Below are 27,858 nucleotides of genomic sequence, written 5' to 3'. Positions count from 1 at the left end.
ATGCTTTGATCTGTATTCAGACTCCATCAGTTCTTTCATTATTAGTCCTTCAGAATTGTCTTGTATTGCTGAGAACAACTAAGTCATTCACAGTTGGTCATTGTACAGTACTGTTGTTACTGTGTACAGCGTTCTTCTGGTTCTGCTCAGTTCATTTTACATAAGCTCACATAAGTCTTCCCAGGTTTTTCTGAGAGCATCTTGCTCATCATTTCTCAGAGCACAGTAGTATTCCATCATGATCATATACCACAGTTAACGGGCATTCCTTCAGTTTCCAATTCTTTGTTACCACAAAAAGCTGCTAGAAATATTTTTTCTTTGATCTCTTTGGGGTACAGACCTGGGCTGCTATTGCTGGGTCAAAGGGTATGTACAGTTTTATCGCCTTTTAGGCATAGTTCCGAATTGCTCTCTAAAATGATTAGATCATTCCACAAGTCCACCAAGAGTGTATTAGTGTCCCATTTTTTCCACCTGCTTGCCTACATTTGTTATTTTCCTTTTCTGTCACATTAGCCAATCTGATGGGTATGAGGTGGCACCTCTGAGTTAATTTATTTATTTTTTTAGTTGATTAGTCATATCTGACTCTTTGCAACCCTGTTTGGATACTGGAGCGGTTTGGCTTTTCCTTCTCCAGCTCATTTGACAGATGAGGAAACTGAGGCAAACAGGGTTAAGTGACTGCCCAGGGTCACCCAGCTAGTGTCTGAGGCCAACTATGAACTCTGATTTTTGTGACTCTAGGGCCTGCATTCTCTCCACTGCACCACCTATCTGCCCCTGTTTTAATTTTCATTTCTCTAATCAGTAATGATTTAGAGCATTTTTTCATTTGACTATAGATAGCTTTGATTTTTTCTTCTGAAAATTGAAATGGGCAGTTTTTAAAGGGGAAAAAGTCTAAACTATAAACCATACGTGAAAAAATGCTCTATATCACTAATAATTAGAAAAATGCAAAGTAAAGCAAGGGAGGCTTCACCTTACACACTTTTCACACCGGCAAAGGCAACAAAACAATTTGAAAATGGAATATGTTGAAGGAAGTGCAGGAAAAATGGCACACTTGTACACTGTTGGGGGATCTGTGGATTGGTGCAGCCATCCTGGAAAGCAGTTTGGAACTCTGCTCAGAAAGTTAACAAACTTTGCATACCCTTTGACCCAGGAATATACCACTTCTAAGTCTGTACCCTATAGAGAAAGAAAAAAAGACCTACATCACGTACAGAAACATAGCAGCTCTTTTCATAGTTGTCAAAAATTGGAAATTATGGGGGTGTCCTCTTTGGAAATGGCTAGACAGATTCTAGCATATGAATGCAATGGAATCTCATTTTGCCATAACAAGTGGGGAAATGAACACTTTTATATGAAGCTGGGAATACGTCTATCAGTTGTAGAGCAAACTGAGGACTAGGAGAACAATCTTTACTATAATAGCAGCATAAGGAAAATACATTTGAAAGACTTAACAACTCTGGCCAATGCAATAATAAACCAGGAGCCCAGAGGCCTGAGGATGATACATACCGCTCACTTCCTGAAAGAGCTGAGATGAGCCAATGTGGGAATTTGTTTGTATGTTTATGATGAGAGTTTTTTCCCCAGTGAGGTGGAAGGATCATGGGAGGGACAGATTATAAATGAATAAACAAAAACTTAACAGATCTTCATTAAAAAAACCATACCCCAGGATTCAGTAACTTGCTCTTTGTGTATTGAGAGAAACCTGAACTAAACAAATGGCTATAATAACTATTCTTATACTGGGAAGTTGAAACTTAATCATAGGAACATGAAGCAGTTTGCAGGACTGCTGAGTAGGCATTTATGCTTTTCGCTTTAGCTCTGTACTGTCTAGACAGTCCCAGGTCCATGCCATCTTTTGAGCTCAGCTAAGTCTTGGGCTTACACTCTTCTGAGTGTTAAGTCAACAAGCATTTATTAAGTACTTACTATGTGCCAGCGACTGGTCATCTTCCGTGATCTAGAAATCTCCTTCGCCACCATTGAGCACTGACCAATCAACTCGTGAGGTTGCCTCCAAGATTGGACACATCCATCTCAGGATCTATTACTGTTAGTCCCCTGTGATCTGGCAAAGAAACACAAAACATTAGAGGCAGCCAGAACACTGGGCTCAAGCTTGTCCAGTTGAGTCCTCCTGCTTTTGCTGCTCTGTGGCATCTCTTTCTAGGAGAGAACAGTAACCACCCCTTGCCCTTGCCCTTGCCCTTCCAGTGAGGGGATCAGAGCATTCACATGATTTGCAACCCAGAAGAGAAAGAGGTAATTGAGGCTGGGTCATTCCCTTTATTTATGTTGCTTTTTCAGCACCTACATTTCATACTTTATACCTCTCTCTCTTGCTCCCAGATGAATGTTTTTTGTAATAAAAGAATAAACACTTGAAGAGAAAAAAGAGTTTAGCAAAACCAACTCATATGACCCAAAATCTGATGTTGTGTGCAGTGTTTTATACTCATTTTCCCCCACCTTTGCTAAGGAGTAGGAGGAGAAGTACCTTCTCATGTCAACTCTTTGTGAACAAGTTTGGTCATTATCATCTTACAGCAACCAGCTTTGATTGTTTGATATTAGAGAGGGGAGGGAATAATTATTTATTAAGTGCCTGTCATGTGCTAAGAACTTAACAAATATTATCTCATTTGATCTTCACAGCAACCCTATGAGGTAGATGCTATCATTATTTCCTATTTTGCAATTGAGAAAATTGAGGCAGAGGAGATTAGGTGACTTCCCTAGAGCCACACAGTTAAGAAGCGTTTGAGGCTGGATTTGAACTCAGATCTTCATGATTCCAGGCTCAGTGCTTTATTCACTGTGCCCTTTTGCTATCCTCAGTTTGTGGACATTTAATTTGTTTCTAGTTCATTGCTTTCATAAAAAGAGGTGCTATAAATACTTCATTGTATATGGGGCCCTTCTTTTTGTCACTGACTTCCTTGTGGTGTATATACACAAACACACACACACAGCGCAGTGGAATCAAAGGTATGGACATTTTAGTTAATTTCTTCATGTAATTCTAGATTGCTTTCCAGAATGCTTATATTAATTCACAGATCCACCAACAATGTATTAGTGTGTCCATTTTCCTATATTCCCCCTAGTATTTACTGTTTCCACCTTTTATCTTTACTCATTTTCTGGGTATGAACTAAAACCTCTGAGTTACTTTGGTTTGAGATTCTCTTGTTATTAGTGATTTGGAGCATTCTTGCATATCATCTTTAATACTTTGTTATTCTTTTTGGGAACTTATGTTTATTCATATGATTTGGTTCACTGTCCTTTATCTACTAAGTCATCATCTCTTCCTCCTCTCTGTGTTCTCATCCCCAAAGCACCTTTCACTGCAGACAGAAGTATGTCTGTCCAGAAGCAGTCATGATCTTCATCATCTTGAAAGTGCCAAAACCTGAGCTAGCATGTGTGGTTGGCTGGAATCAAACTGGAAAGCTTGATGAATGAATGCTTTGTGCAGTTCATAGTTAAACAGCAACCACTTCACTTATTTGTCACAGATTTGAAATATAAACTTGTTTGTAAAACCTTCTGAAAAAGAATGAAGGAAGATTATGAGTATTATGCCTCATAAATAGAGAGAAACAGTAGAGTGTAAAGACAGTTTAAACGAAGCTAAGTAAAACACCAGACAAGAAAGATAGTCTTTTTTTAAAAATTTATTTTTAATTTTCAACTTTCACTTCCACAAGATTTTGAGTTACAAATTTTCTCCCCATTTCTACTCTCTCCAACCCCAAGATGGCATATATTCTGATTGCCCCTTTCCCCAGTCTACCCTCCCTTCTATCACCCCACTCCACAAGAAAGGTAGTCTTGAGAGCATTTGAGGATGAACCAGAAGCAGGACACTGAACAGAAGAAAAATTGTGCTTGATCTGTAACATAACTGTCTTGGATTTGCTTATAGGGGAGTTAGAAATAAATGATGCTAAAGAGAAAAAAGTGGGAAAAACAGGTGGGTTAGACAAAATATATGTAGAGATCATCTGTGCAGGTCACACAATTATTAGGGCACTGAAGGATTGATTCACAAAGTTATTTGAGGGAGGGGAAGATAGGAAACCCATGAAAAAAACCTTGGATCCTAGTGATACTAAACAATGGAAAAGTAGAGGAAGGGTAAGTAACCAACTTGCCCAACATCTGAACCCAGGTCATGTGAACCCAAACTCTGTACTCTTTGCACTACATAACCTGCTCAAACCTTTTCTATAGTTTTCCCTTTCCTCCTAGTCCTATTTGTACCCTGAACCTTTCTGCCTTAAGTAAGTGGCCCATCATAGCTGTCATTAGTGACCTAAAGGTTCACAGCGTTTAGTACTTTCTTTTACTTCTGGCTAAGCAGCAACTGTGTTTTGGTTATTGCTCATTTTTTTGCATTGCCTGGTCGAAAGTTAATGCTCAGTTGAAATTTCTGAGGGGAACAGGTTATTCAGCGATATTAGGTTAAAATCCAAACTTTCTTATGGAAGACTTTTGGCCAATGGTCAATCAATAGGCTACTAACTTATTTACCTTGATGTGGTAAGAGATAATAGATTTTTAGAGAAACTATATTATTAGGATCTAATTTTTTGCAGGTAAGTAATAATGTGCTGTATGAGTCATTTAGTTGGGGTATTTCTCAATTTGATAAAATTGCTAATTTTGTTTTGTGTCTTTCATGTAGGATATTAGCTGCAATGAAATTCAAGTTCTTCCCCAACAAATAGGAAAATTACATTCGCTTAGAGAACTAAACATAAGAAGAAACAATCTTCATATGTTGCCAGATGGTAAGAAACTCGCTGTTCTTTACCTAACATGAACAAGAGATTAAAGAGACTTAAAATTTAACTTTTTTCCTCTCTTAACAGAATTGGGAGATCTCCCTTTAGTTAAGCTGGATTTTTCTTGTAACAAAGTGACAGAAATTCCAGTTTGTTATAGGAAACTCCGTCATTTACAAGTGATAATTTTGGATAACAATCCAATGCAGATACCACCAGCACAGGTTTGTACCAGAAGCTTATTCTTTCTTTCCTGCCTCCCATACCCATTTGCTTCTGTCTCTCATATTACTTAAGAAACAACTTAACTGGGGCTAAATTTGTAGTTTATGTATCTGTATCTAAATATAATTGAGTTCTTTCTTTCACTTTGGAAAGGAACACCAGTTCAGGCATCGCATCCTGGTAGATAGCCATGAAGTTGGTATTGGCAAGCAGTGCATCATTCCATCCAACGTAATGGCTATTTTACTAAGTAGTATTCTAGTATTATCTCCAGTGAGATCATAATTGTAAAACACTTAGCACAGTGCCTGGCACATAGTAAGGACTATATAAATGTTAGGCATTATTATTATCATCCTTATTGTTATGATTAGCCCAAATGCTTTCATTTACCTCCCAAATGCATATAGTTTCTCAGTGCAGTGGTTGATCAGGTCCAGTGCCCTGTGGTGTATTTCGGGGGGAATTTCTTCCCTTACACTTGGAATGATATTTTTCCTTAGTGTAGTCACTTTTCTCCATAGATTAGTACGATACATGTTGTTTCTATAAAAAACACGATATCTGAACACTGGTAGCTGGGTTCCACATATTTCTTTGGAGTCTTTAGTAGAAAAACCAACAAATATTTATTGGGAAGCCATAGTGCTTGCAATTCGCCATTTTTGAGATTGCTATTGTGGTTAGCATTTTCTCCTTCCTAGGATTTTTACTGTACTAGAATGCAACATTTTAAAAAATAGCTAATATATCCAATGCAGCATATCAGGCACTGGGGATACGGAGATGAAAAATAGTGCAGTCCTTGCTACGGAGGATCTTGTTATCTAGTAGATAACATGTGACACATATTGACCAGAAGGCTCTGTACTGTCTAGTATTTTTATCACTGACACAGAGAAAATTGTAGATAAATAAGTCAACAAACATTTATAAAGCCCCTAGCATGTTCCAGGTACTGTGCTACATGCTAGAGCTACAGGGACATCAAGGAACAAGGAGTGTGCATTCCCTTGGGGGACATATAAGTTTAGATGAAGTAAATAAAAAGTAATTTGGGGAGGGGGATGGAGGCATTAGCATGTGAGGGGGATCAGAAAAGGTTATCAACTTAACATGTTAAACTAGTAGATACTAAGTTGTTAATATCTAATAACGAATTACTAAGAGTAGCTTACACTTACATGCATTACTGTTACAAAGTATTTTACTTATATTTGATCTTAATAGCATATGATATACTTAGAAAATTTGCTGATGATGCAAATCCGGGAGGGACAGCTAATGTCAGATGAGTCAGGCTCTAAATAAGATCTTGATGAGCTAGACCATTGGGCCAAATAATAGAAAATATACCTTACTGAGGAGAAATGTCTGATACTTGGGTTCAACAAGAGGTGGGAGGGAGGTGGGGTAAGAGAGCAGCTTGTCTGAAAAATTTCAAGGGCTTAGCTTTAGTGAACTTCCAGGAGATATGAGGTGGCTGCTTAAGCTCATCCAGGTCATCTCAACCCAGGTCCTCTGGCTCCAAATCCTGTTTACTTTCCACAGAACTGCCTTGGAATAGAATGATCATTGAATCAGTTTGAGTTGATGAGGTCGCCAAGTAAGAGAATGTACAAGTTGTAGGACAGGGACCTTCGATTATAAGTGGAGGAGAAGTTAAGTGGCAGTGGAGGAAGTGGAGGCAGCTTTTCGTAGGAGTTTGCCTGTGAAAGGGAGGAAATACCTAAGATAATGAGAAACAATAGCAGGGTTAAGTGAATGGATCTAAAAAATACTTTTGTTGAGACTTGAGACCTTTTGCATTTTCCATAACAGTTATTTCTCAATTTTCTCTGTCCCTTCCAACGGGCACTCCCTCATAACTCTTCTCAGTTAACAAAACTAACGTGTCTGAAAGAATACACAACTTGTTAAACCAATTGTCTGTCCCTCACTTTCTCTTTTTGAGGATGGAAGTGTGTTTAATCATTTGTCTCTAAGATCAGGATTGGTCATTGTAAGGATGAATGTGACCTGTGTGCATTTGTAGGGAACAAACTAGTATCTAAAGAAAGATTGAAGGGGAGGGAGGGAGCAGGGGGGGGAAGGAGGAGGAGGGAGGAGAGAGTGGCTGGGGGAGAGAGAAAAAGAAAGAGTAGGTGGGGGAGAGGGCAGGGAGGTCTACTAGAACCATGAAGTGCTTGAAGTTTGGAAAGGAAATAGAAAGGGTGGGAAAGGCTCATGGAACTTCAAAGGTTAAAACTAAACAAAATTGCCAGATGCTAATGCCAAAAGATTTTGTAAAAAAGGATTGAGTTCTGTCCACGTTTTGTCCCCTCCCTTTGGAATAATAATAGGCAATGCCATGGAATTCTTTACATCTCCCCATTCAGGGGATCACATTGAACTCCTTCCTCTCACCACTGGATTCTTTAACAGAAGGTTCAGTTCTCAGTCCCCCTCCCTGGAAGAAGCATCCAAGACAGACAGAACTCTGAATTTGTTGTGCTTCAGCTGAGATAGAAAAAACAGGTGTAAAGATTGTTGTGAGTAATATTCAACAAAAGGTAGACTGAGGCACATTCTCTCCAAGCAAGATAACATTTTGTTAACAAGGACACTACTTGCCAATGGAATGGATTGCCTCAGTTTAGTCAAAGACCCTCGATGGGTACTCACTTCATTTTTATAAGCATAGAACAAAGAAAAGAATAGGGTAGGTGAGATAATATTAAAATTGGTTATAGGGTTGGTGATATCATGGGGGTGATTAATCATGATTGGTTACATCTCTGAGGCATGGGGAACAATATGATTTGTTGAAAGTTGGAAATGAGGGGCTAGCAACAACTCCCTCCTTGCTTTCTGTAACTAAGAAATGTTCATTGTTTGAGTCCATCTGCACGGTTAAAGATAATGGGCCAGACTTCTTTGGAGAGCAAAGCTGACATCCTTGAAAGATAGCTTGGTGCTGTAAAGATACTAGGCCAGATTCCCTGGTGGCCACTTGTGGTCCTCAGGAATAGCAGATTTCCTTGAGGCAAGAATAGAACAGCAGGGCAGCTAGGTGGCACAGTGAGAAGAACACAGGCCCTGGAGTCAGGAGGACCTGAGTTCAAATCCGACCTTAAACACTTGACACACTTACTAGCTGTGTGACCTTGGGCAAGTCACTTAACCCCAATTGCCCTGCCTTCCCCCCTGCAAAAAAGAGAATAGAACAGCAATTAGCAAGAGAACTGTATTTCTGAGCTTAATTCCATCTCAATTTCTGCACCAAGTTCAGAGACAAAGAATCATGACTTAGGCAGTTATGGAACAAAATCAATTAATTGCAAATAGGATCACTAAAAATGATACAGAATCAATTTAATCTGCTCAAGACCTAATTAAAAGATATATTCAGGAAGACTGCATTTTGCCCAATGATAGCATAGAAAAATGACAGAATATCAACAGTGATTATATATGCACCAAATGGTATAGCATCCAAATTCCCAAAGAAAAAATGTTACACGAGGAAATAGACAGTAGAAGTATAATATTGGGGCAATATCAATTTACCCTTCTCAGACCTACATAAAGCTAACCATATAATAAATAAGAAAGAAATTAAGGTGAGGAATAGAATTTTAGAAAAGTTAGATTATGGTAGACTTTTGGGGAGTATCGAATTGGAAAAGAAAGGAGTATACCCATTTTTCAGCTATGCATGGCACCTTTACAAAAGCTAACCATGTTTTAGGGCATAAAACCCTCACAAACAAATACAGAAAAGTGGAAATATTAAATACATCCCTTTGGGAACATAATGCAATAAAAATACATTCAATAAAGGGCCTTTGAAGCATAGATTAAAAATTAATTACATACTAAATTGCCTAATCCTAAAGAACAAATCATAGAAACCATCAATAATTTAATTAAATATAATGACAACATTGAAACGATACTGTAAAATTTGTGGAATATAGCCAAATCAGTTCTTAGGGGAAAATTTCTAACTCTAAATGCTTACATCAACAAAAGAGAGAAAGAGGAGATCAACATATTAGGCATGCAACTAAAAAACCAACTAGAAATAGGACAAAATAAAAATCCCTCAATTAACCACCAAGTAGAAATCCTGAGGATCAAAGGCGTGATTATTAAAAATGAAGCTAATTGAATCAGTAAATAAAACTTCTTAATAAAAAAGCCCAACCTAATAAAATTGATAAACAATTGATTAATTTGACTAAGAAGAGAAAATTACCAGTATCAAAAATGAAATGTGTGAATACACAGCAAATGACAACAAAATAAAAGTATTAGGAGCTATTTCGCCTAACTGTATGCCACTACAACTGACAATCTACATGAAATGGGTGAACGTTTACAAAAATAAAAATCACCTAGATAAACAAAAGAGGAAATTGAATACTAAACACTATCTTAGAAAAAGAAGGTGAGCAAGACATAAATGAACTCCCTAAGAAAAATCTCCAGGATCAGATGAATTTACAAGTAAATTATACCAAACATTTAAAGAACAAATCATGCAGTACTATATAAAATATTTGAAAAAATAGATAAAGGAGTCCTACCAAATTCTTTCTTTGATACAAATATGGTTTTCATACCTAAACCAGATGAAACAAAAACAGAAAAATAAAACTATAGACCAATTTCTCTAATGAATATTGATGCAATTTTTTCTGTTCATATTTTTATTATTTAATATTTTTAGTTTTCAACATTGATTTCCACAATATTTTGAGTTACAAATTTTCTCCCCATTTCTACCCTCCCCCAACCCCAAGATGGCATATATTCTGATTGCCCTTTTCCCCAGTCTGCCCTCCCTTCCATCACCCCACTCCCCCCTCCCCATCCCTGTATTAGGAGGGCAGAGTTTATAATTTCAAAGAGGATCACATATATGTCTGAAAGGTTCGGAGCTGCTGGATATAAGAAACTCTCAAAGTAGGAGGCAGAAGAATCAAAGCATGTATTGAGGCTCCACAGTAACCAACCCATGAACCAGCATCCCCATTTTGATACATTGATCAAAAGCTTCCAGGCCCAATAAGTACGCCTCACAAGAGTAACCAGGAGGCCACAGAGAAGCATGATGGTGTACAGCAAAATCATATACGTACTTCCCCTCTATGGTAAAAAGATTACCCACTGGCCTCAAGTCCTTGTTCAGCTTCCTCCCGTAGGTCAGCTCTGCTACCGGCAGCTCCTGCTTCAGCTTCGGCTGTGGCTGTAGCTATAGCTGCCTCTGGCTCCAACGGAAGCTGTTTTTAACCATCCTGCTTCTGTGGGGGTGTAAGGTACGCGGGGAAAGCACAGGTTCTTTCGATCTGCTTAAGCAAGGGAAGCAAGGTGAAGGGGCCAACAAGCTTACTCCAGTCCAACATACAAACAGCATTCAGTTCAGGGGAAAAAGCCAAACTAGTTAAGGGCACTTGTTGACTAAGTGCTAAGGAGCCCATTTTTGGTTACCAACACAATCCCCTTTCCCCTTACTTTCTTATAGGGCAAGATAGATTTCTATACCCCATTGCATATATATTTTATTTCCCAGTTGCATGTAAAAAAACCTTTTTTTGAGCATTTGTTTTAGAACTTTGAGTTCCAAATTCTCCCCCTTCTTCCTTCCCCACCCACCCTCCTTGTGGAGTAAAGCAATTCATCATAGGCCACACATGTATCATTATGCATAACACTTCCATAATAGTCATGTTGTGAAAAACTAACTATATTTTCCTCCATTCTATCCTGTTCCCCTTTATTCAGTTTTATCCCTTGACCCTGTACCTTTTCAAAAGTGTTTGCTTTTGATTACTTCCTCCCCTGATCTGCCCTCCCTTCTATCATCCCCCCTCTCTTATCCCCTTCCCCCTACTTTCCTGTGGGGTAAGATCCCCAATTGAGTGTGTATGTTATTCCCTCCTTAAGTCAAATCCGATGAGAGCAAGATTCACTCATTCCCTTTCACCTGCCACCTCTTCCCTTCCAGTAGGACTGCTTTTTCCTGCCACTTTTATGTGAGACAGTTTACCCCATTCTATCTCTCCCTTTCTCCTTCTCCCAGTATATTCCTCTCTCACCCCTTAATTTTATTTTTTTTTAGATATCATCCCTTCATATTCAACTCACCCTGTGCCCTCTGTGTATATATATATATATATATATATATATATATATATATATATATATATATATTCCCTTCAACTACCCTAATACTGAGAAAGGTCTCATAAATTACAAATATCGTCTTTCCATGTAGGAATGCAAGCAAAACGGTTCAACTTTAATAAGTCCCTTATGATTGCTCTTTCCTGTTTACCTTTTCATGCTTCTCTTGATTCTTGTATTTGAAAGTAAAATTTTCTATTCAGCTCTGGTCTGTTCACTGAGAAAGCTTGAAAGTCCTCTATTTTATTGAAAGTCTATATTTTGCCTTGGAGTTTTGCCAGTTTTGCTGGGTAGATGGTTCTTCGTTTTAATCCTAGCTCCTTTGACCTCCAGAATATGGTATTCCAAGCCCTTCAGTCCCTTAATGTAGGAGCTGCTAGATCTTGTGTTATCCTAATTGTGTTTCCACAATATTCTAATTGTTTCTTTCTGGCTGCTTGCAATATTTTCTCCTTGACCTGGGAAATCTGGAATTTGGTGACAATATTCCTAGGAGTTTTCTTTTCGGGATCTTTTTCAAGAGGCGATTGGTGAATTCTTCCCATTTCTATTTTATCCTCTGATTCTAGAGTATCAGGGCATTTTTCTTTGATAATTTCTTGAAAGATGATGTCTAGGCTCTTTTTTTGATCATGGCTTTCAGGTAGTCCAATAATTTTTAAGTTATCTCTCCTGGATCTGTTCTCCAGGTCAGTGGTTTTTCCAAGGAGATATTTTACATTGTCTTCTATTTTTCATTCCTTTGGTTCTGTTTTATAATATCTTGATTTCTCATAAAGTCACTAGCTTCCACTTGCTCCAATCTAATTTTTAAGGTGGTATTTTCTTCAGTGGTCTTTTGGACCTCCTTTTCCATTTGGCTAATTCTGCCTTTCAAGGCATTCTTCTCCTCATTGGCTTTTTGGAGCTCTTTTGCCATTTGGGTCAGTCTTTTTTTGTTTTGTTTTGTTTTGTTTTTGTTTTCTGTAGGGGGGAAGGCAGGGCAATTTGGGTTAAGTGACTTACCCAAGGTCACACAGCTAGTAAGTGTGTCAAATGTCTGTGGCCGGATTTGACCTGAGGTCCTCCTGACTCCAGGGCCGGTGCTCTACTCACTGTGCCACCTATCTTCCCCTAGTCTTTTTTAAGGTGTTATTTTCTTCAGTATTTTTTTGGGTCTCCTTTAGCAAATCATTGACTTGTTTTTCATGATTTTCTTGCATCACTCTCATTTCTCTTCCCAGTTTTCCTCCACTTCTCTTACTTGCTTTTCCAAATCCTTTTTGAGCTCTTCCATGGCCTGAGACCAATTCATATTTTTCTTGGAGGCTTTTGATATAGGCACTTTGACTTTGTTGACTTCTTCTTGCTGTATGTTTTTATCTTCTTTGTCACCAAAAAAAGATTCTATAGTCTGAATCCTCTTGTGCTGTCTGTTTGTGTTCCCAGCCAACTACTTGACCCTTGAGCTTTTCGTCAGGGTATGACTGCTTTTAGAGTAGAGAGTACTTTGTCCTAAGCTTGCGGGGCTGCGCTGCTATTTTCAGAGCTTTTTCTACTCCACAGTCAACTGCAAGTAAGCTCTGCCATACCAGTGCTCCTCCTCCCCCAATAACTGCCAACCAGGTCCATGACCCAGATCCAAGGAGGGCAAAGCAAGAGAACCATGCCTCTGCACCAGCGAAGCAATCCCTGCACTCCTGCTCTGATCTGCCACTTGATTCCTCCCACTCTGTGGGCCAGGGACTCCAGAAGCAGCTGATGCTGGAGCTCTGGAAGCAGTCATGCCACCTCCTCCACCACCCCCAGGGCTGGGGCTGGACCATGTACTTTTCTCACCCAGATTTAGCAGTTTCTCTACTAACCTGCTCTGTCATCTTTGGCATTTGTGGGTTGAGAAGTCTGGTAACTGACAGAGTTCAGTGATTCAGGGCCCTAAGGCCTGTTCTGTCTGATCTATGCCCTGATGCAAATTTTCAAAATAAAATACTATCCAGGAGATTATACCAGTATATCATAAAAGTCATGTACTGTGGCCAGGATGGATTTATACCAAGAATGTAGTGCTGGGTCAATATTAATAGTGTTATAAGTGTTATTGACCATATCTATAACAAAACAACAAAAATTGCATGACTATTTCAATAGATGCAAATTTTTTTTTGACAAAGTACACCTATTTGTATTAAAAGCACTAAAAGCATAGAAATACAGGGAACTTTTCTTAAAACATTAAGTAGTATCTGTCTAAAACCAAGAACAAGCATTACCTGCCAGGAGGATAAGCTGGAGGCCTTTCCAATAAGAGCAGGGTGAACCAGGGATATCCATTAAAACCATTACCATTCAGTATTGTACTAGATATGCTAGCTGTAGCAAAGAGACAAGAAAAAGAAATGGAAGGAATAAGCATAGGGAATGAGGAAACAATAGTATCACTTTTTACAGATGATATTATGACATACTTAGAGAACCCTAGAGAGGCAACTAAAAATGTAGTCAAAACAATTAACTTCCACATAGTTATAGGATGTAAAATAGACCCACACAAATAAATCATCAGTATTTCTACATATCACCAACAATGTCCAGCAAGAAGAGATAGAGAAATTCCATTTAAAACACCTGGAGACAGTATAAATACTTGGGCATCTATCTGCAAAGACATACAGGAACTATATAAACACAATTACAAAACATTTATCATACAAATAAAAATTATGAATATGATATTCCAGAAGGCAAAGGATCAAGGATTATGATCAAGAATCACCTACCTAGCAAAACTGAGTGCAGTCCTTCAGGGAAAAAATGGATAGTTAATGAAATAAAAGACTTTCAAACATTCCTGATGGAAAGACCAAAGCTGAATAGAAAATTAGACATTCAAACAGAAGATTCAAGAGAAGCATAAAAAGGTAAACATGAAAGAGTAATCATAAGGGAGCCAGAAAAGTTAAACTGTTTTTATTCCTATTTGGGAAGATGATACATATAGCTCCTTAGAATTTTATCATTATTAGGGCAGTTAAAAGGAGTTTACATAGATAGAGGGCATGAGAGTGAGCTGATTGTATTGGAATGACCTTCAAAAATGAAGGGGTGAAAGAGATGCACTGGGAGAAGGGGGAGAGAAGAGGTAGAAAAGGGCAAATTTTCTCACATGAAAGAGCTGTGCAAGGAAGAGCTTTTACAATGGAGGGGAAAATGGTGGTGGGGGTTGTGGCAGGCAGTGCTTGAACCTTACTCTCATCAGAATTGGTTCAAAGAGAGAAGAATATGAATATATGTATATAAATTTATATATTATATGTATGTAGATACACACATATTCATTTGTATATAGAAATGTAACTTACCTGATAGGGAAATAGGGAAAGGGATAAGAGAAAGTAAGGGAGGATGATAAAAGGAAAGGCAGACTCAAAGAAAAACAAAATGAGCTTTTAAGAGGGACAGAATAAAAAGAGAGAGGAAGAAAGAGAAAAAATGGGATGGAAGGAAATACACAGTAATCATAACTTTGAATGTGAATGGGATTTGAGCCCATCCATAAAATGGAAGCAGATAGCAGAATAGATTAGAAAAGAGAATCTAACAATATGTTTTTTTATTAAGTTTTATTTTATCAGAACACAAATACAAAATAGAGAAAAGAAACAAAGACATATCATAAACTCAAATATTGAAACTTAAATATAAAGCAAGAAAGAAAAAAACATGTCATGTGCATAGCAGAACATAGGAGAGGATTCAAAGTATGTAACAATAAATCTTCATTTCAAGAAAGCCTGTATGATAAATAATATACCTTGTGTTGAGAATTGTCCATCTTTTCTTTGCTTCCTTGTGTTTTCTTTTGTTCTCTGATGTGTACTTTTAAACTTTGTTCTTTTTCCTCCCCCCCACCCCCAGAAGGCTACAATATAATTTAGATATTTCTTGATATATACATACACATACAGATATATACATACACTTTTATATACATACATGCGTGTATAGACATATACTTTCCCTAACATAATCTACTCCTGATCTTTGTTTTTTATGTTTGTACATATCTTTCGTTTCCTATCCTTCCTGCCTCCTCTACTTTACTTCTACCAACTACATGACCTTCCTATTACTTGCCTACTCCCCTCCTCCACCAACCACCATGCCCTCCTATCACTTGCCTTCCCCCCTCTAAGGATCGATCCCTCCCCTATCCCCCCGTTCCCATTAATCTAAACTCCCTTTGCCTATTCCCTCATTCTCCCCTCTAAAAAATCCCTCCCTTGTCTTAATCCTTCTCTTGTCTTCTCCCCTTCATTAAACCCCTGCCCATTTTATTTTTTCTAAATTTAGAAGACTTTTATACTCTAATATATATATATATCTTTACATATATATACATACATATATATATATATACATATATATATGTATATATATAGTTTCCTCTTAAACCCATTCCCAATGAAAGTAGGTTACCAGAACTAGCAGCCCTCCTCCCCCGGTCTAAATCCTCTGCATCCTTTCTTCTTCTTGCACCTCTTTTGTATAAAATAGTTTCTGTTTTTAGCTGTTTCTAAATGGTTTTACTTTTTAAATTCATATCATAGGTTTATCCCCCTCTTTCTTATAAGCTCGACAATTATTAATAAGAATATTAGACATAGAGTTTAAATTTTATGTTATATAAAAGGTAAGCAGTCTGTTCTTGTCAATCCCTTATAGTCAGTCTTTGGTGTGTATCTTATGTTTCTCTTATTTCTTGTGTGTTGAATCTTCTATTAAGTTGAAGATATTTTTTAACAAAGTATTGAAAGTCTGGGGGTTTGTCAAATGTCCCATTTTTTTCATTCAAGATAATACTGAAATTTGAAGGGTATGATATTTTCGGTCAGAGCCCCAGGTCTTTTGCTCTTTGATATATTGTGTTCCAAGACCTGCAGTCCTTTAATGTCTCTGCTGCTAGGTCTTGTGTAATTCTAATTGTGGCACCACCATATTTGAATTGTTTTAATCTTGATGCTTTTATTATTTTATCCTTGATCTAGGGGTTTTGGAATTTGACTATGATATTCCCATGAGTTTTCCTCATAGGATCTCTCTTAAGTGATGTGCGATGGATTTTCTCTATTTCTACTTCCCTGCCTTGTTCTAATGCTCCAGGACAATTTTATTTAATTGTTTCTTGTACTATTGTATCAAGATTCTGTTTTTGATCATGACTTCAGTTACTCCGATTATTTTTATATTTTCTCTTCTTGATCTATTCTCCAAATCTGTTGTTTTTCTTATAAGATGTTTCACCTTCTCTTCTATTTTTTATTATTCATGTTTTGTTTATTTCCTGATCTCTTATAATTTCACTGGCTTCCCTTTGCCCAATTCTCATTTTCAAGGTGTCATTTTCCTCCTTCAGATTCTGAATCTCCTTTTCTAATTGGTTGACTTTCCTTTCATAACCTTGTTTTTCTTGGATTATTTTTATTTTTTGTTTTTCTTCCATCTCTGTCATTTTTAAATTTTAAAGTCTTTTTTAAGATCTTCTATAAATTCTTTTTGGGCAAGTGACCATTTAACGTTGCTCTTTGGGGATTTCTTTACTTCAATGTCCTCCTCTGAAGATGAACCCTGGTCATCTCTATTCCAGTAATAGGTTTCTGTGGTTGGATTCTTTCTCCTTTGCCTATGCATTTTTTTGTGGTATTAACTTGATTTTTATAATTACCTCTAGCCCTGGGGTATGGGAAATGGTGACTCTTGCCCCTGATCTTCAGATCTGCCCTCTAGCCTGGAACCAAAGCCAAACCTCCAACCTCCTGTAAGTGCCCACAGCCAAGGTCTTTCTGCCCCACTGCTTCTGCACTCACTGGGTGTGTGTTGGTTCCTTCTCACCCCTACTGCTCTTCACAGCACAGCTGGGTCTGGCGTTCCTGGTTAGGAGAGGTTCCCGCAATCTTCCTGGGCTCAAACACACGACTCCCCTCACTATCATGGGGTAAAAAGTTCCAGTGGCTGGGGCTGAGGCAGCCTCTCAAACCAACTAACCCCAGGGCTTGACACTTGTTAAAACTGAACCTAGCCTGGAGGTGTTTATTCTTCACCAGGACCAAACCCAGTCCTGGCGTTCTTCAGATCTTCTCAGACTGTCCCTGGAAGATCTTGGTTGTGTCCCTATTCTTCTTTGTCTCTACCCCACTTTGTTTGCCCTAAGGTGCTATTTTAACTCTTTTGCTGGGGAAAGTCTTGAGAGCTTGGAATTTTCTGACCTACTCAGCCATCTTCCCAGAATCCTCTCCCAACAATATGTTGTTTACAAGAGACACACTTGAAATGAGAGAGACAGTTAAAATAAAGGGCCGGATCTGGATATACAGGGGTAGCAATTGTGATCCCAGACAAAGCAAAGGCCAAAATAGACCTAATTAAAAGAAATAATCAGGGAAACTACATTATACTAAAAGATAACATAGACAATGAAGAAATACTAAAAAAAATTTTACAGCAAGTTTCTCTGAGGAAAGCCTCAGTTCTCAAATATATGCTGAGTATAGAACTGAGTCAAATTTATAAAAATAAGAACCATTCTTCAACTGATAAATATTCAAAGGATATAAACAGGCAGTTTTCAGAAGAAATCAAAGCTATTTAAAGTCATATGAAAAAATGCTGTAACTATTGGTTGAGGTAGCTAGGTTGCACAATGGTTAGAGTGCTGGGCCTGAAGTCAGGAAGACTCATCTTCCTGAGTTCAAATGTGACCTCAGACTCTTCCTAGCTGTGTGACCCTGGGCAAGTCACTTCACCCTGTTTGCCTCAGTGTCCTCATCTGCAAAATGAGCTAGGGAAGGCAATGGCAAACCACTCCAGTATCTTTGCCAAGAAAACTCCAGACGAGGTCACAGAGTTGGACAATGACTGAAAAACAATACTATTGATTAGAGAAAGGCAAATTGAAACAACTCTGAAGAACCATCTTATACTATTGGAAATGACAGATGGCGGAGGGGGTGAGGGAGAAATAGGTACACTAATGCATTGTTGGTGGAGTAGTAGACTGGTCCAACCATTCTGGAGAATTATTTGGAACTAGGTTCAAAGGGCTATAACACTGCATACCCTTTGACCCCGCAATAGCACAACTAAGTCTGTATCCCAGAGCAAAAGGAAAAGGATCTTTGTATAAACAATTTTATATCAACTCTTTTTATGGTGGCAGAGAATTGGAAATCAAGGTGATACTCCTCAATTGGGGAATGGCTGGACAAGTTGTGGCACCTGATTGTGATATAATATGATTGTGCTGTGGGAAATAACAGAAAAACATGGCAAGACCTGTATGAACTGATGCAAAGTTTCTGAAATGAGGATGATCAGGAGGTCATTGTGCACAGTAGCAACAATGTTGTAATGCTGATCACTTGTGATAGACTTGGCTACTCTGATCATTAATTCAAGACAGTTCCAAAGAACTCATGTTGCAAAAAATGCTATCTACCTCTAGAGAGAGAACTGATGAACTCTGAGTGTATCACTTTCTTTACTTTTATGGCTGTTTTTGAAATATAACCAATATATAAATGTAATTTCACATGTACAGTTGATATATTGCTTGCCTTCTCAGTGGGTGAGGGAGGGCATGGGAGGGAGAGAATTTGGAACTCAAAATTTAAAAAGGTAAGAATGTTAAAAATAAGTAAATAAAAAAAGAAATACATTCATTTTGGTAGGGAGAAAGGTTAGGACGGGGGGAGGTTCAAAGAGACAGAGAATATAATATAGTAGGGAGGGAAGAGTCTCAAGGAAAGCAAATTTTACCTTTAGAGGGTAGATCATACAGGGGAAGAAAGAACTGAGAAATTGCTGAATGAGTTGCGATATATGAATATAATAGAATATTGTTTTACCTTAAGAAGTGATAAAAGATGGATTCAGAGAAACCCAGGAAGACTTGCATGATCTGATTCAGAATGATGTGTACAGAACTAATATTTCCACCCAGAATTCTGTTCTAGAGGGTTTTTGTTCTCTCACTACCCCCTTCCCTGTTTACCATATGGATAGGGATAGGGATAGTCACTGAACCTTCAATTTCATTGGTATAGAGAACTCTCAGGTAAAGAAATTCCTTCCACCAATATGAGTTGGCACCTTCTCTGCAATTTATAGTTGCTGTGCTGCTACTTCTACTCCTAGTCTTACTACTACCACCGCCACTACTCTTCTTCCTTGCTTTCATTTGCCTTTGTACATATCTGTAAACATCAATATGTATATTTTGTGTGTACATGGTGGTTTGCATGTTGTCTCCTCCCATTAGATAGTAAGCTCCTCAAGGCTAGGGACCGTCTTTTGCCTTTCTTTGTATTCCCAGTTTTTGGCACATAATATGTACTTAATATATACTGACTACTAAATAATAATAAATGACCAAATAAATAATAAGTGACTGGCTACTACTTAGGTGAGCTTGGGTAAGGCATTTGACACCTCTCTGGTCCATTTTGCCCTCCATTGTTCTTGGATCGTCTTTACCACTGCGACCATGAATCTGTGACACTTGAGGATTTGATTTTGCAATAACAGCCCTTAGAGAGCTAACAGAATTCCTCATATGTAGAACTCAGTTCTCTGTGTGTTGTTTTTGGCTTTTTGTCTCTCCTATTCTACCGCCAACTCTTTGAGAGTGGGGCTGTTTTTGCTGCTGTTGTTTTTCTTTGTGTCTTCAGTGCCTGGCACATAGCAGGTGCTTAATAAATGTTTGCTGACTTGTCTACAGATTTGGATCTGACATCCTATTTTACTGCTAATGAAATCCATGAATAGGCTCAGACAGATGAGATAAAATGGGCTCAACATGAGAAATGTGCTGTTACCATGGCTTAGGAGTACGAGAGCTACAAGCCTGAGAGGTGGCATTCAGGAGATCGTAATCAGTGATCATTAAATAGTAGAATTTCTTTCGTTAGGATAAATGGATTTGAGAGTCAGGGGGTAGAGAAAAAGGGAAACTAATTAGTACAAGTATTAAAAATTCACAAGCTTCAAAATTTTTGATTTCTAGAATCCTGCCTTTTGGGGGCTCTCTAGCCTCTTATTTCCATGGGAGTGATGCTTATCAAGTGCTAAGTATATGCCAGGCATTGTGTTAAGTGCTGGAGTTAAAGAGGTCTCTAGTGGACAAGAGCCTGGAAAACAACAGACAGTTGAGTAGGGAAGAGGACATGCGCCATCTCAGGGATGCTGTGCCTACTGTTGGGAGCCTGGCATCTGTGTGAGCACAACAAGTGTGAAAGACAAGGGGAAGTTTAAGGATAGATTGAGGATCCCAGAGAGCATAGTGGAAAGGGGGGAAAGAGTAAGGTAGGGCTGAACTAGATGGGGAAGAGAGAGGATGGGAAGCTAGGGGAAGGCTGCTTTTGACTAGGAAGCTCCAATTACACTTATTGGGAGAAAATGGGGTAGGAATTTTGCTAGCTATGGCATTGAGAAGCATTTGACTGGGGACTCTCACCCTCATGGGATATGTGATGAGCTGTTCTCTTGAATATCAGGCATCCAGGCCAGTAAGTACTTCATTGTCATGTTCTGAGGGTCCTGACTGATGTCACATCCATTGTCAGTTCTTTTACCTCTTCCCATGTTGGTGGGAGTTAAAATTGAAGACAAAGGAGCAGATGAAGTTTTCAAGGGAGGTGCTGTGGGGATTAAAGAGGAGGAGCAAATTTAGGTGGGAGGAAGAAGAGGAAGCTGTAAAGTTGTAAAGAAAAGATCTATTATGGAACTACCAAGAGAATTAGGAGAGGTTATGTCAAGCATTTTTAAGCTCTTACCATATGCTGGGCTTTACTCTAAGTGCTGACAGTACAAATATAGGCAGGTAATACAGCGTTTACCCTCAAGGGGGAATATATCAAGTGCAGGGGTGCTGAAAAGTGGGGGGTTTGTAGGCAAGAAACCTGTAAGGATGAGGCAAGCTTGGAGAAGGAGCAGGCTGAAGAGAGTCCAAGCAAGACTGAAGTGAAATAGTGGTCAGAGGAGGGAGTCACTGATGAGGGCCAAAGTATCTCAGGGGTGGTAGTGTTGCAGGTGAGAAGGAAGAGGAAGAGTCTGGAGAGGGTCCAGGTGATAATGTCTTGAATAGGGTCATAGAAGCCAGGGAATGGGAGAGAATTTCAATGCTACTAGGAGAATTAAGAAAGAGGAAGCCTCTGTTTTTATAGGCCAACAGATAAGGAGCCAGTAGATAAGTTGAAAAAAGACTATTGGATCTGGCAATTAAGAGATCATTGGTGACAGTAGTTTTTAAGTAGAATGAAGACAGATCAATTTATAGTGACTTGGGGTGGTAAAAAATAGAAGTTGTAAATGTAAACTTCTTTCTCAAAGTCAAGAAATGGAAGACAAAGATAGGACAATAGCTGGGGGGTACAACAGGGGCCCTGGAAGGTTTGATTTTGTTTTGAAAAATGGGGTAGACCTAAATATGTTCACTGTTTTCTTTTTCTTTGTCTACTCAGAGGGAGAGATTGAAGATAAAACAGGATTTCAGAGGAGACTAGAGGGAATGGATCAGAGGCACAAGTGAAAGGTGTAGCTATGGCAAGGAAGAAGTAGCCTCACATCAGAAGACTTTATCTCAGGAAAACAGGAATCAAGGTCATGTGCTTGAGGAATATGGTAGAAAGTCATTAATATAGAAAGGATTGTGATTCCACAAGGAGAGTTCACTTGAACTTAGAGACTATAAATTTATAGTGGACTACGCAGTTTTCTGACTTCCTTCATCTCTTAGGAGCAGGAATAGAGAATCAGAGATGGAACAGTGACCAAAGGGTCAAAGGACACAAGGGTGAAGGAGAGTGTGTGTTGAAATGGGTAGCCATCAGGTCAAGACCACAGAGAGTAGAGGGTTGTGAATCACGAACAGGGGAGCAGGGATGAAGAGAGAGGAGGAACAATGAGGTTAAAGAACATATGAAGGAAGAATATAGGTGGGGGGTGGGGGAGAGGGTGTGGTTATAGAATGAAATTTCCTAGAGGTGGAGCAGTTTTTGGTGATGGTGAGGTCTAAGGTATAAACCTCTCAGTGGATAGTAGAGGAAAAGTATTTTATTTCTAAATCTTTCAGCATATTCTTGTTGCATTTGTAAGGATTTTTAAAAACTATTTTCCCCTTTATTTTTAATAGTCTAGGTAGTGTTTTTGAATCCCCAAATGTTTCCATGGTTTTAAATTATTGTGGCTCTGTTCTTTTAAGAAGGAAACTTTGTAAAACAGATGGGAAAATGGTTAAGCTTCTGTTTTCTTTTATCCAAGAACAGGAAGAATCAATAAAATGTAACAGTTGGTTATATTAATGGTATCAAAATTTCATTTATGATAATAAAGTACAAAATATTGAAATACAAAAAAATCTATTTTGATACACTGATATACTTGCACGATTTTAACAGGAAAAAGAAAACAAATGTATAAAAAACTGGAATTCCCTTTGGGACTGTGTAGTTAAATCCATTTTCTCTTGTGTTCCCTCACAGATATGTTTAAAAGGGAAAGTACATATATTTAAATTCTTAAATATTCGAGCATGTTGCAGAATAGAAAAGAAGCCAGACTCCTTGGATCTTCCTTCATTAGGTAAAAGAATTCCATCTCAGCCTCTCACAGACAGGTAAGTTTGTATTCATAATGGTTGGACTGTGTGATATTTAGCCTCCAAATAGGTATGGAATTTTCTTATTTTTAGAAATCTATTATGAACCGAAGTTTCTGATATTTTAGGAATAGTGAGAACAAGTTAAAAATGGTTTCTTTTCCATTCTACAACCTCACGGGAATGGTTTTTTGGTGTCGAAAGCCCATTCTGCTGTACTTTGTGAAATTGGGCGGTTGGAAGAAGACCAGTGCAGTTCAGCAAGCATTTAGGGAGGGTCTAATAGCTGAGGGCTGGGGCTCCTTATGCACACAAAAAGAAAGAAAGAAAAATGTTGCCTCAGATCTTGGAAACGGTTTGGTGGGAAGGAGCACAGCACTTCCCCACTGTAAGGCAGGGAACTTTGGGCTTCTCAGAACTGTGTGTTATGTGGGAAAGTTTTGTTCTTTATAATTATATAATATATGTATGTAATATAAAATACAATCTATACAATTATACATTGAGGAAGAATGCTCTAGTTGTTCTTTGAAAAAATTAAATTGTCATATTTTTTATAGTATGGAAGATTTCTATCCAAATAAAAACCATGGTCCTGACTCTGGTATTGGAAGTGATAATGGAGAGAAACGATTGTCTACAACTGAAGTAAGTCTTGTTTTTTCTTCTGAGAAAATGTTTTATTCTAAAATAGTCCCTAGTATTTTAAATAAGCAGATGACAAGAGGCATGCATATGCTTGGATGTTTCTGTCATTTTCTTTTTTAAAAAATTTTTATTCATTTTGAATTTAAATACAAAAAGGCAAAAAAGGGAACATTTCCATGTACGCAGCACAGCATAAAAGGAGGATTCAACATAAAGCCATGAATTTCCGTTTCACACTGTTTACTTTTTTGAAAAACGATGTAATAAATACTACATGTTTTCAAAGCCACTCTGCTTTTCTGTGCTTCATTCTAGTTTTTTTTGTTCTCTCTTAGGCACTTTTTATTTTTTTCTCCCTCCCTTCCCACCCCTCCTTAGAGAAGTCTACCGTTAGAGATATTTGTGTCACATATGTCATATATATGTGTATATATACACATATATGTAAAACTACACTATACATAGCTCTATTTACAGTTCTTTCTCTGGAGGTGAATAGCATCTTCCCTCATAGGTCCTTTGTAGTTGATTTGAGTACTTATAATACTGTGTACAGTGTTCTCTTGGTTCTGCTCATTTCCCTCATTATTTCATGTAACTCTTTCCATGTTTTTCTAAATGAACCAGCATAGTAATATTCCTTCACAATCATATCCCACAACTTTTCCAGCCATTCTTCACTTGATGGGTATCCACCACAAAGAAAGCTGCTACCAATATTTGTTAATTTTTTTTTTCCTTTTCCCACAATCACCATGGGAAACAGACGTAATAGTGGTATTTCTGGGTCAAAGGGAATATACAGTTTTATAACTTTGAGTGCATTATTCCAGAATAGTTGGGTCAGTTCACAGTGAATTAATGTCCCAATTTTTCTACATCCCCTCCAACATTTGTTATTTTAGTCAATCTGATAGGTGTAAGATGATATCTCAAAGTTGTTTTAATTTGAATTTCTCTAATCAACAGTGATTTTTATATGATTACATATAGTTTTGATTTTTTCATTGAAAAACTGCTTGTTCATGTCTTTTGAGTATTTATCAATTGGGGAATGATTTGTATTCTTATAAATTTGACAAAGTTCTTTATGTATTTGCTATAGGAAACCTTTATCTGAGAAACTGTATAAAAATTTTCTCTCAATTTTCTGTTTTCTTCCTAATCTTGGCCATATTGTTTTTATTTGTATAAAAACTTTTTTATTTAGTGCAATCAAATTATCTATTTTATACCCCACAATGTTCTCTAATCCTTGTTTATTCATAAATTGTTCTCCTATTCTTAAGTCTGATAGATAAGGTATTCCATGTTCTTCTAATTTTATTATGATATCTCCCTTTATATCTAGGTCATGTATCCATTTTGACCTTATCTTGGTAAATGGTGTAAGATATTGGTCTATGCCCAATTTCTGCCAGATTACTTTCCAGCTTTCCTAACGATTTTTACCAAATAATTAATTCTTATCCCAAAAGCTTAAATCTTTACATTTGCCAAACACAAGGTTACTGTAATAATTTGCTGCCGTGTATTGTATGTCTACTAGGTTCCACTGATCTTACCTTTCTATTTCTTAGCCAGTACCAGATAGTTTTGGTAATTCCTGAATTATAGTATAGTTTAAGATCTGGTACTGCTAAACCTCCTTCCTTTACACTTTTAATTAATTCTTTTGATATTCTTGACCTTTTGTTCTTCTAGATGAATTTTGTTTATTTTTTCTAGGTCAGTAAAATTGTTTTTGGGTAATTTAATTGGCACGGCATTGAATAGATTAATTTAGATAAATTGTCATTTTTACTGTATTATTTCTGCCCAACCATGAATCATTTTATTTTTTTAAAAAAAGATATTAATGCTAATTTGGTATAGGATTTCAAGAGGAGAAATACATTTACAATTTCACAAGCAGACCAATACACTTTTAACAATTGTAATCTGTATTAGAAACTAGATGCAAAAAATATTCTAAAATTTGTTTTGTCAGTAATGATACAGCTTAACTAAAATTTGATGCAACTTAATTCTTACACTGTGTTCACAATGTTCTCTCTGTTCTTTTATTCCTTACAGCCATCAGATGATGACACAATCAGCCTTCACTCTCAAGTATCAGAATCAACCAGAGACCAGACTCTAAGAAATGACAATCACTTGATGGGAAACAAGCTTGACTCTCATAAAGGTAGTTCATTGATGGAATATTTCCTATTTTTGTTTTGGGTACCTACTCCTTAGAGTTGATCTGGGCTCAAAGACCAGGTTTAAATGTAATGCCTGTACTTCTCCTAGGACATAAAGCAGAATGGTGTCAGAGGGCTGTGGTTTAATATTCTTATTTTCTAATACATGTAAACCTGTACTAGACCAGGAGGTGTATGATTACATTGACCCCAACCCAGAGGATGTAGCAGTTCCTGATCAAGGAGATGCGCATATTGGATCATTTGTCTCTTTTCTGAAGGTAGAGAAAGCTTTTTTTGCCCTACTGTGAATGAATTTTTCCTTTTATCTCACAAAAATGGAGTGAACGTTTCAGTTTGACTTGACAACAAATATAAAAATTATTTTTTTTTCTTATTTAAGGGAAGAGAAAAATATTCTGAGAAATCTCAGAAAAATGAAGAATGGGGGGATGAGAAAAGGTAAGCACATTATACTTACATAATTCAAAAAGGTTATATGGTAAATATTTGTTAGAGAGTCTAATTGAATATTCACTTGAAAGAATCTAGGTGTAATTATTTGCTCCGTACTTCATTCATGTGTCCTATTTAGATTAAACTTGAATTTTTGTTACTTCACACACTTGTGTGCCACAGTCATATTAGAAATCACTGAAAATACATAAGAAAATCATAGATAACTAACTAGACAGACAGCAGAGCATTTATTAAGAGCCTACCATGTGCCAGGCACTGCACTAAGTGATGGGGATACCAATAAAAGTAAGCCAGACGGCCCGTGCCTTCACGGAGGTTACGTTCCAATGGAGGAAGACCTCACGAGCACAGGAGCTAGAAGGAGCTTGAGATGGGCACACAGTGACATGGAGGTGATTGGGAAGGGCAGGGGAGGCTGGGCCTAGGCAAGAAAAGGTAAAGCCTTAGCCAACTATCTGACAGTATAGGCAGCACGAGCATTTCTTTTTGAAGCATGATAATATTCCTCATATCTGTGTAGAGGTGAGGTGGTGATAGGCTTTGAGTCTTTAGGGACTGGGCTTTGCATCTCAGCTGTGACACTTACTGACTGTGACCTTGGGTAAATCACTTCATTTCTCTGAGCTGTACTCACTGAGTCCTTCATTTGGTGCTCATTCAGCAAGTATTAATTGGTGTTGTAAGGAAATTACTCTGTAAGCCTTATGGCAGAGGAGCAATAGAAGTTGTCTATACGTGGTGCCTCCAGTTCCCTTCCTCTTATTCTGTTTGCAAACCCCTGCCATCTGGCTCTTGCCCACCCTCATCTCACTCTCTTTAAAGTTACCAGTGATCTCTTAATGGCCAGTGTTCTCGTTCCTCATCCCTTGGGTCTCTTGGCACTATTTAACACCTCTGACCACCTCCTTCTTCTGTGTCCTTTCTGCTTTGTGGGTTTTTGGGACTGCTTTCTCCTGATTGTCCTCCTGCCTGTCAGACTGTTCCTTCTCAGCCTCCTTTGCTAGATTTTCATCTTTGTCATGCACTCACTATGTCTCCCAAGGCTCTGAACTGGATCCTCCTCTCTCCTCTCTCTCTCTCTCTCTCTCTCTCTCTCTCTCTCTCTCTCTCTCTCTCTCTCTCATATCTCATCAACTTCATTGGGTTCAATGATCTCTATGCAGATTATTCCCAGATCGATATATTCATCCCTAGTCTCCTGATTGCCAGTCCCACGTCACTAACTGCCTATTTGGATGTCCTGAAAGTGCCTTGAGGGAGCTCTTGGCATAGTGGCTTGGCTTAGAGACAGGAAGACATGAGTTCAGATCCTACCTTAGACACTAGTGTGTGATCCTGAGCAAGTCAGTTAACCTTGGCCTGCCTCAGTTTCCTTGTCTGTAAAACAAGGATGGTAATAGCACTTAGCTCCCAGAGTTATAGTGAGGATAAAATGAGATAATATTTGTAAAGCACCATATAAATGCTGTTACTATCATTATTTATTTTGAATCCAGCATGTACAAAACAAAGCTCATTATCTTTTCCTCTCAAACCCACTGCATTCTGACCTTCCCTGTTTCTGTCCTGGGCACCGCCATCGTTCCAGTTTCCCAGCTTTGTGAGTGATGTCATCCTCACCTCCTCACTCACCTCTTCCCACATATTCAATAAATTGCCAGATCACCTTGTTTCTTTCTCCATCTCTGCT

At 38.0% G+C, this 27,858-nt stretch overlaps 1 protein-coding gene across 1 annotated transcript in view; it reads left to right on the top strand.

Moving 5' to 3' along the window:
- Nucleotides 1–27,858, top strand: part of LRCH2 (leucine rich repeats and calponin homology domain containing 2) — a 100,561-nt gene that overhangs the window by 40,543 nt on the left and 32,160 nt on the right. The window contains exons 4-10 of the mRNA XM_036740021.1: nt 4,730–4,835; nt 4,917–5,053; nt 22,739–22,872; nt 23,415–23,502; nt 25,579–25,690; nt 25,872–25,969; nt 26,092–26,150. Coding sequence (XP_036595916.1) covers nt 4,730–4,835; nt 4,917–5,053; nt 22,739–22,872; nt 23,415–23,502; nt 25,579–25,690; nt 25,872–25,969; nt 26,092–26,150 — 734 coding nt within the window. The remainder of the gene's footprint in view (nt 1–4,729; nt 4,836–4,916; nt 5,054–22,738; nt 22,873–23,414; nt 23,503–25,578; nt 25,691–25,871; nt 25,970–26,091; nt 26,151–27,858) is intronic.

Source organism: Trichosurus vulpecula, chromosome X (assembly GCF_011100635.1).
Source record: "Trichosurus vulpecula isolate mTriVul1 chromosome X, mTriVul1.pri, whole genome shotgun sequence".
NCBI classification, from domain to species: domain Eukaryota; kingdom Metazoa; phylum Chordata; class Mammalia; order Diprotodontia; family Phalangeridae; genus Trichosurus; species Trichosurus vulpecula.
The sequence above is the reverse complement of the archived record's forward strand: the minus strand, read 5'-3'. Positions and strand labels throughout refer to the sequence as shown.